Below are 10,757 nucleotides of genomic sequence, written 5' to 3' on the forward strand. Positions count from 1 at the left end.
AAAAGACGGCAACACATTTCTGAACGACGGTTACGGAGCAGTTTCGTCTTTCGTCGCTTCACGCCATATCAGTCGCTATGGATCGAAGTCGATTGGACCAACTCTCTTTTGAAGAACTCAAGAATGAAGCTCTTAGTTATGGACTCGTGCCGGCCTCATCTTGTGAACAATTGATTGACCAAATTATGTCACATTTGGAGCGAAATGGTCCAGTGAGTGATTTTGGTATCATGTTACCTGATGGCACTTCTTCCTGCAATACTCGAGCTACAGTTCAACCTCAACAATCAAGTGATATCCCTTCTGCGAGGTCTACGCCTCTAGTTGCTGATCCTTCAATGCAGCAGATGTTTGGCTTCTTTTCTGAATTAATGAAGCAACAGAGCGATTTAATGCAACAAGTTACCAATTTGATCGCCGCTACTCGGATTTCTAACACTAATCCGCAAATTGTGTCTTCTTCTGACTCTTCTGGTGCTGCGATTCTTAATCAGAGACCTGTTTTAGCTTCAGTTCCAGTCGCTCAAGCCGTCAATCTGCTAGCATCCCAACTCCCGTCTTTTTCTGGTTCGGAAGACGAAAATATCGATATTTGGATTGAGAAAGTTGAACGCGTTTCCCGTATCCATGATGTTTCCGATCAAGTGACTCTCCTAGCTGCTTCCAGCAAGTTGAATAAGTCTGCAAAAGATTGGTTAGATCTTAATTCAGGTACTGTTAATGATTCCTGGTTCAACTTAAAGCAAGCTATCTCTCAAAGGTTCAAAAGAGACATACCTTTTCGTGTAACCTTTCAAAAAGTAGAAAGTAGAAAATGGAATTTTTCAAAGGAGTCTTTTCAGGATTACGCCATGCAAAAATTGAAGCTTTTGCAGAACATTCGTTTGCCTGAAAAACAAAGTATTGATTTCCTGATCTCAGGTATAGGAAGTCCATCTTTAAGAGCTTCAGCTACTTTGATCCAAGCAGAAACGATCGATCAATTCTTGGATAAGATGCACTCTCTTACTTTGGCTTTAGGTGATCCATTTAAAAAGACCCCTCCTGTTCCTGTTAGGCCTGTCAATTCCAAGGATCATCCCAAAAAAGAAGAAACGACCTCTTGCAAAACCAGTTCACCTTCCGACTCTTCAAAGGAGCTATTTTGTGTTTATTGTCGGACAAAGGGTCATACCCGGGACAATTGCTCTCGTTTGAAGAAAAAGGAGCAGAACTTCCCTGGAAACTCATCTGGTAATTCGTCAGCGGTTGCTTCGATTGAAGAGACGTCTTCGTCACAATCTTCTGAGACCTCCCAGTCTTTCCAGTCTCTCCAGCCCATCCAGTCTTCCCAGTCTTCTCATTCACCGACGGTAGCTTTTGTCGACATCGGATCGCCGTATAGAATTAGCGACAATATTGTTAAGGTGACTGCTATAAATGAAACAAATTGCTCATTGGATGCTCTTATTGATACAGGCAGCGCTGTATCTTTTATACGACCATCTATTTTTTCCAATTTGATTAATCAACCTCTGAATCAGTTAAAAGCTCCATCTCGTTCTTTTAAAGCTTTAAATAAATCAATTATTAAAGTTTTTGGAGAATTTACTTTTGATTTTCAGCTCGCGATTTTTCCGAATAAAACATTTAAAGTTCCTTTTCTTGTTCTGGAGGACGATGAGCTTTTTGTGGATCTTATTCTTGGACGTGATTTTTTACAAATGTACAAAATTGTAATTGTTTGCGAAACATTTGGTAACGAAAATTCAAAGATACAATTATTTTCGGAAATTGCATCTTTGGATGATAATAGTCAGTCTGTTTTACCAGGCTATTCTAATGAGACTATCTTCGAATCTGATTTCGGACCATCAGTCGATGAGAAACTTGTATCTTTAATTCGTGAAGTTGAAAATACTTCTGTTATTCCAATTGAAGATGGTCATGCCATCACTGTGTCTCTTAAAGACAACACAACTTATGCTTATTCTCCTCGACGCTTTGCATGGTCTGAAAGGAGGCAGATTCGGGAAATTACGGACGATCTCTTGCAAAGAGGAATTATTAAACCGAGCATTTCTCCTTATTGTGCAAGGGTGGTTCCTGTGATTAAGAAAAATGGTACAATGCGATTGTGTATTGATTTACGACCGTTGAATGATCGTGTCATAAAACAAAAATATCCCTTTCCATTGATGGAGGATTGTTTCTCTCGGCTTGGCAATAAGAAAGTTTTTACTTTACTTGACTTAAAAGATGGTTTTCATCAAATAGATGTTCATCCAGATCATTCTAAATATTTTGCTTTCGCGACTCCTGATGGTCAGTTTGAGTACACGAAATTACCTTTTGGTTACTGTGAGGCTCCGGCTGAATTCCAAAAGAGAATGATCCAAATTTTTCAACCTCTTTTGCGCGAGGATAAAGTATTGATTTATATTGATGATATCTTGGTGCCATCTTGTACAGTTGAGGAAAATTTGTCTTCATTGAAAGAGGTATTTTTGATTTTAAAACAATACAGATTTAAACTTAATTATAAAAAGTGTCATTTTCTAAAAGAAAAAATTGAATATCTTGGATATATTCTTTCCCCCTCAGGGAACTTTTCAGCCGAACTGTAAAAGTGATTAGATTCACGTCGCGGCAGTACAGCCATGTGAATTTGCCTTGGCTACAAGTCCCTAGCAACGGGTTGTTGACGAGACAGTTGGAGTGTAGCCGTCGTATGACTCGAACGTGTTCGCGCCGCCGTCTTCAATTTGTATTAATATAAACAAATAATATTAAAGGAAATCTTTTATCCTTAAAACTAATTGTCCACATTCTAATATAAGTCTCAAACGGAGTAAAACTTTATTCGCCCTCAATTACATCTAAGAATACAACTGTAAATTCAAGATTTCACAATATGAAAAGGACAAAAGATAAAACATTATCAAATATAATATATATACAAGTAATTGTGCACTTAGTGTTATACCACAGCCTGTTATCGAAGCATCGACTAGTATTGAAAAACATATATGTGAGGGAGAATTTAATGGTAAAAATAAAACTTTTTTATTGCATACTTATATTCCTGTTTGTAAAGATGGCATTATTTACAATTACAATAAAAAAGGTATTGAAATATTTTTAAATAAACAAAAATGTATATGTGTATGTGATATATTTTAGTTGTGTACATTAATGACAATGATGAATGTATTAATGAGGATGGCTGTAATATGACAGTGCACACTGAAGTAAAAAGTACAGACTCAAATGAGGATACAGATTCAAATGAAGAATTTAACATGAATGATGAACATAATACGAATGGTAAACAGTGAGAACTAGAATGTGCGATGATAGACAGTATGAAAAAAAATGTATTTAATTCTTAATGTATTAGTATTAATTAAATTTTTTCTATATTTTATAACTGTTTTTTAGGTATAAAATGTTCGAGATGTGACGAATGAAGCAAATACACAAGATAGATGCCATAATACTAGGTGCTGTGATAAATATATTACTAAAAATATATTATTATATATTATAACTAAAAATAAAATAATTTTAAATTTTTATGTTTTTCCTTATTTTGTATATCAGAGTTCTTATATTTTATTTTAGACTTTTTGTAATAATTTTATCTTTTATTTTATACAAGTATATGCCACACAACAAATCATAATCAAACAGTTACAGAAAAATGAAAAGAAGCTAAATTTATTGATAAATTTAGCAAAAAATCCACTAGTTGCTGATGCAATTGAATATGAAAAAGGATTAATACCCAAGTTTCCTTTAACGAGCTTGGATGATTTATTAAAATTTGAAGAAGAGTTTCAATCTGACAGACAGATTAGAATACAATTTTCGTAAGTGTTTTTGTATATATATTTCTGCATAAATAATTGATTTTTTTATATTCGACTGATTGATCAATTTCTTATGGCTCACGGTTTACAACCCTATTGTAGAAACATATTGCCGAATTCCCACGAGGCGTGAACCACGAATGTGAGCATAGGCGTTAGCAGAATTTTTTCCAGGCCGAGGCATAATTCATGCCTCCGTCTGGAAAAAATTCTGCTAACGCCTATGTTCACGTTCGTAGTTCACACTTCATGGAAATCGAGCGAGCATATGGGTACTATTGTACTTCATTTGTACGTTTTTGCTATACGACAAATGTATGCAGGACAGAGAGGTTCTCGGATCTCTCTATCCTATAGCCAATTAACAGGCTTGAAAAATTTGTCGTACGACAAAAACGCACAAATGAAATAGCGGCCTATTACTTAGGACATTATTTATAAAAATGTAGCGACACACACACACACACACACACACACACACACACACACACACACACACACACACACGTTGCATAATGCGATAATCACTGAGAAACAGAGTGGTAATGTCTCTCAAGTCTCACAAAAATAGACTTAAAAAATTGGTTTTCTTTAAAAAAAAATAGTTTGGTTAAAGAATAACAAAAAAGTAAAATATTGTAGAATGTATACAATACATATACATATATAAAATACATATAAAAATACATATAAATACGTACATATCACTTCTTTCGTATATGTATAAGCTGTTCAGTACAAAAAATCTATAGTATGTACATGTAATATAAACTGTGTTAAATTGCCAGTAGAGCTACATTCAATCTAATAATTTATATTGAATAATTATTTTGATATAGAAACCTCCAAAAAGGTTAATAATCAATGCGCTTAGGCGGCTATTTTAACAAGATGCCATGTTATTGTTCAACTTTGCATAACTCGAAATGTATACAACCAAATAGAATGTTAAATAACAAAGAACACACTCAAATGTACGTATATTTGTTTAACAAGAATGAGAAAATATGTGTAATTAAATGCTAAAATATACTTTAAAATGCTTGAAAGTCAAAATGTTATGATGTTATAATATATGTTAGTTATTGTGTATTAGCATATTAGCGTCCCAGGTAGAACACGGAGTCATAATTAAGTCATAATGATATCACAGGACTTTATCATGATGTCATTTGATACCAAAAAATTGACTTATAAATGACGAATGAGGTCACGATGATGTCCTCATGACTTCTGTGTTCTACTTGGGGTCATGGTATAACAATGAGTTATTGAATAAATAATTCCGTAAGTAATTATTAGAATTCGCTATATTTAATAACGGAGATATTAAGAGGGGTCACTATACCTACATACCTACACTGGCCATAATATCACCTTCTCTATTATTAATTATTTATATAATAAATATTATTTATCTAATTATATTGAGTGTAATAATACAGTCTGTTTTTTTTACAGAAAAACAGCATTGCAATAATTGGTGGTAAAACGTACTTTCAAAAAACACGGAATATTTTGAAAACTTTTTTGGACGATGCTGTATGCAAGAAATTATCATGGACTGGACATAAGGGATCAATGGCAATTAAAGACTTCAACTTTGTCGGTATTATATAACAGGTAATTTAAGCTTTTTACGAATATCACACAGTGCAACTATACTTTTTCTGTAACTGTTAATATAATATTGCTTCTTATTAAAATAAATTTCGATGTTTTAAGAACGTGTAATAATTAATAGTTTGCTATACTCTAGTAATTGAAAAGTGAAGTATATTTAATGTTCATTACTATCAATGCAAATAAACTTACATTTGGTTGTTACTTACTCTTTATTTTTTCTAAATATACGATTAAAAAATAGTAAGTTAAACGGAAATTACTCTATTCTTGGTAGAAATAGATATTAGTTTTCATTTAGATTTTAGAAAAAGGATTTTTTATATTTAAGAATTTTGTTTTAATTCCATATTCTGATTATTGAACTTTTGCATTATATTTATGTACAGAAAGTATGTATTTATCATGTAAAACTTTTTCCAACAATCTGTATTATTAAAGTGCAAAATTATAAAAGTTATTTTGTAATTCTTTCAGATTATGTATCAACTACGGATAAATGCACTCTATATGAAGTCTCAAAAGTAATCCAAGAATGGCTCGCAGGAGATCGTATAAATTATCAAAGAAATACGCAAATATAAATGCAGCTGAAAATATAAATGTAGTGCAAAATATAAATGCAACGCAAAATATAGATATGGCGCAAATTTTCAATGTTGTGGAAAATATAAATGTTGCGCAAAATGTAAATGAGGTGCAAACTTATAGATTTAATGCAAATTTTAAATGCGGCGGAAATTATAAATGCAGAACAGTAAATATAAATGCCGCGCGTAACCAAAGAAGTAGATTTTGTAGGCTGTATTTATATAATTAGTTTTTATATTTAAAACCGTCTTAAGACTATATATACAATAGTATAATCATATTTTGTGCGTTTTTTATACAAAAGTTTCGGATATCAATAAAAAATAAATGAATATATATGAAACTTTTATTAAAGATGATGTTATTTTATAAATATTAAATAAATAATGGCCATGTTCTACTGATATACACTGTGACTGTGTTTCAAAATTTACTACCAGTATCGAAAATCTATAGTTTACATTACGTGCACTAATTATAGTTTATATTATATGCACTATAGATTTTAAGAACTGGCAGTTAATTTTGGAAGATTGTTGTATATCTTGAAATAAGATAAAAATTACAAAAGTGAGCAAATTTATACTAAAATATTAATATTCTAGTAAATTTACTCACTTTTGTAATTTTCACTTTGATGGGTCAGGATTAGATTATATTGACAGAGTTTTGATATACATCGCCGGTACTATGAAAATCTAATGAAAATCTTATTAGATTTTCATAGTATTGGCGATGTATATCGAAACTCTGCCAATATAACCTAATTTAATCTATAAAAATTGTAATGAGTCTGAAAAGTGTCTGAACAATGACATTATAGGATGTCTCAAAGACGTCTTATAGGCCGGTATTCATAGTCGGATCTTATATTCAAAACTGTCTTAAGTACAGTCTTAAGATGTCACGAACCAATCACAAGGCCACATTAGTGTCTTAAGACATTACTTAAGACGGTCTTGAAATAAGAATCGACTATGAATACCGGCTATAGATCATTATAGGGAATGTCCGAAAGATATCCATCAAAATGTTTAAAATATGTCTAACATGACGTCTGACAGACGTGCAATAAGACAACTAAAAGACAGACATAAGTAGTGTTATTAGGCGCGTCACCTTTTGACGCATTTGGACATGGCATCAGTGCTGTATTAATATCGAACTTATAAAGATCCTGTAAGACCCTATTTTGACGTATCTATAATTCTATATAGATTATATATTGTATATAATATATTTTTTTGGAAAATCAATAAGGATTATAAAATGAGAAAAATTTCGATAAAAAACCAAAGATATGAGCAAAAGAAGATAAAAGTTTAAGGCTAAATGTATTTTCTTCTTAAAATGAATAGTGATGAAATAAATTTCATAACTTCGAGTAAATCATCTCTTTAATCACAAGGAGACAATAATCATATACTTAAAGTATAAATTAATATTAGATTAAGTACGTATAGAAATAAATTAGACAAGGGGGGGGTATAAAAATAAAAAAAAATAAAACAAATATTTTTCTTTTTTAACAGAGTCATTAAAGATTTTTAATATCAATTTTTGTTTTAATAATGTAATATTATTAATTCATATTTTAAAAATATAATTATTATATCTTTACCGATAACGAATACTTAAAGAATTAAAATTTATTCCACTTATTTATATAAATAGAAATAAATGTATTTATTGAGAAAATATCATCTCTACTTTCTTTAACTTGTTAAACATTTTTATATTGCTGTGCAATAACAAGCCAATTCGATTTTCAAAGATTATTAAGTTTCATAAGACTAGATGGACAATTATAATATATTAATTTATAAATAGTACGTAGGTAATTCTCTTCTATTATTAATTATTATTAAAACCAAAATCAAGAAAGAGTCAATTAGTAATGAAAGATTAGATTATACATTATAATATATAGTTACTTAAGTCAAAGACGCCAATATTAATTGATAACATTAATAAATAGGATAATAATAATAATAAATATTCATGTAACTTTATATTATAATAAAAATATGTTAAGAAGGTAAGATTAAATAAATAAATAGAAATTGAATATAACTAACAATAATTTATTTGGTAGAAATTATATGGAATACCAACATTTGTTGCTAAGGGTAAGGAAAATTGCCAAAACCTTACCAGTATTCAGAAAACAAATTGACATACTTTTATATAAATAAAAATAAATATTTGATTTATTACAACAAATATTAAATATAGAAAAAATAAATAAACATTTTATTATGTAATACTTAATTCTAATAATAATTTATATTATCACAAATATTATTTATAAATAACTGATATAATTATGTGCATAAATAAATAATTATTATGTAGTATTGCCCAGGTACGAAAACTTGGAGGCACTTATCTGGAACAAATTAGCTCAGCAAAAGAAAATAATTAGTATGGTTTAATATAATATATAAAAAAATTTCATGAAATATTTGTTCACAGAAAATAAACAATATGTATTGCACACCATAGGTACCAGAAACTTGAAAGCATTTATCTGTAAAAAATAAGCAAAAAAATAATAATTAGTATGATTTAATGTATAAAAAAAATTTCATTAAATATTTGTTCACAGAATAAAAATAAAAATTAAATAAACATAATACATTAAATTAAATTAATAATCAAATGAAATAATTATTTATGTTCTAGATATAAATTTTGTGCATTATGGAGTTCCAAATGTCTTGAATCAGATTTAAAATTAATACAATTGATATCTTCTGATTGAAAATGAGATCGAATTTTACAAATGGCCGAAATAGTGTCATTAACTGATCGATTATGTTTTTACATTTAACATCAGTTACAATTGAAAAAATACGTTCAGCTTCAGCATTAGAATGAGATAAAGACAAGACAGCTTCTACTAGCAAATCTAAATTAGGAAACATTTTTTTTTCATTATTATCTTTAAAATTTAATATTTTTGCCACATATTATCTATTTCTAAAGAAATTAATTCATTTTTCTCAGTATCATTAAAAACTGTTGGTAAAATTCGCCATTCAAATGCAAGTTTTAAAATATCAATATTTTCTATTTTTGTAGCAATATATCGGATAAATCTTTAAATTCTTTTCTACTTTCAATATAAAGCGCAACTTTAGGATCTAAAAAATTTAATTGTTTAAAAAAAGGATCATTATATGGCAAATATGGTTTTATCATTTCTTTAAAAGTCGTTTTATAAAAATCTAAACATCTACATTTAATTTGTTGCGCAAATTCGGAAGACTGTGTTGTTAAGAAGTTTTCACATTCTGGTCCAACATATATGTCGGTTAGATCTTTCATATTTGTTTCATCGTCTATGTTTAAAATAGCGATGTTATTCAATACCTCGGGAATAATAAAATTTTGTGCTACTTGAACAATTAATTGATTGCTATTAATGAATAATTTATGAATTAAAATTTTGCGCGATTGGAACAAAGCATTAAAATTGTTGAAATAATTTAATGAATATTTTAAAAACAAAATGTAAGCTTTAACCGTACTATCATTTAATAATATTAAAATGTCTTCTGCGGATTTTGACTGATCTTCTACTACTGCCAAAATAAAATAACTTTTTAATACGTCCCAATTATTGAGCAATCTTTCAACACATTTATGAAGGACTAACCATTTAGTGTTACATAATTTAAAAATTTTATTTTTTTCATCATTAAAAATTCTTGGAATTGTCCTAAAATTGCACAACGTTTTGCACTACCTGATATGTAAGTGGTAACTCCTCTAATTAAATGTTCACAATTTTTAGGCAATTTTTCACAAGATTTACTTGCAATAATTGCAGAAGAATGGCAAATACAGTTTAATAGTATTAAATTTGGATTTTCAGATTTTAAATGTGAATAAAAAGAATTAGTTCGACCAATCATTACCGATGCATTATCATTTGCCATTCCAATGATATTCTTTAAAGGAATTTCATTCTCTAAGAAAAAAGTTCTAAAAATTTGGAAAAATCTTTTTGCGCTACAATCTGTGGCATCTAAAGCTAATAATTCAAGTAATTTAGTTTTTACTTTCTTATCTAATGGTGAAACGTATTTTACAAGCACGCACATAAATTTTGTGTCTGTTTTGTGTCTGTGATCTCGGTGCTTTCATCTATTAAAATAAAAAATTTACAAGTTTTTAAAATTTTAGTTAATTTTTCCGTTTCCTGTTTAGCCAAAACATCTTTAACAATATTGCTACACCTGAGTCGACCCAGTGACAAATCTTGTACAATATTAGGTTCCGAACAAATATCTTTAATTAAAGGTATTAAATGATCAGCCGTATAAAAAGCAATATTATGCTCAGCAAAAAATGCTGCTAATTTTATCTCCGCTCTCTTTTTTCTATTACAATATGAAATATTATCAATATTTTCGAAGCTTTGATTTCGATTTTTCATTTCATATATATGTTTAACCGTTTGTGAATGCCTTAACAAATTTGTTCTACGACACGCAATGCTGACATTACACGCGATACGAAAAGCTTTATTTAATTCAGAATAGGGAGCTAGCCATCCTTTAAAAATTTCTTCATCTAACCAAGAATTTCGAAAAATTCTATTAATTTGTTTTTTAATAGCTCCTTTAATGACATTGGATTCCATATTGCACAAATATACATTATAATAAGTACTATTTTATCATT

The 10,757-nt window shown here is 29.4% G+C and overlaps 1 protein-coding gene across 1 annotated transcript; it reads right to left on the reverse strand.

Annotated features, from left to right (window-relative positions):
- Window positions 1-473: 473 nt before the first annotated feature.
- Window positions 474-960, reverse strand: LOC108731889 (uncharacterized). The gene is made up of 2 exons (XM_018462438.1): window positions 778-960; window positions 474-681 (listed from the first exon to the last, which is right to left on the reverse strand). The coding sequence occupies exons 1-2, from the start codon at window positions 934-936 to the stop codon at window positions 532-534; spliced, it is 309 nt and encodes a 102-aa protein (XP_018317940.1). The 5' UTR covers window positions 937-960; the 3' UTR covers window positions 474-531.
- Window positions 961-10,757: the final 9,797 nt, after the last annotated feature.

Source organism: Mycetomoellerius zeteki, unplaced genomic scaffold, assembly GCF_001594055.1.
Source record: "Mycetomoellerius zeteki isolate Tzet28-1 unplaced genomic scaffold, Tzet1.0 scaffold142, whole genome shotgun sequence".
NCBI lineage: Eukaryota > Metazoa > Arthropoda > Insecta > Hymenoptera > Formicidae > Mycetomoellerius > Mycetomoellerius zeteki.

Coding starts and splice junctions, on each gene's coding strand:
- LOC108731889 (XM_018462438.1), bottom strand. CDS start 936: ATGGACTTCCTATACCTGAGATCAGGAAATCAATACTTTGTTTTTCAG. Junction 682..777: donor TTGAAAGGTTACACGAAAAG/GTATGTCTCTTT, acceptor AATCTTTTGCAG/ACTTATTCAACTTGCTGGAA.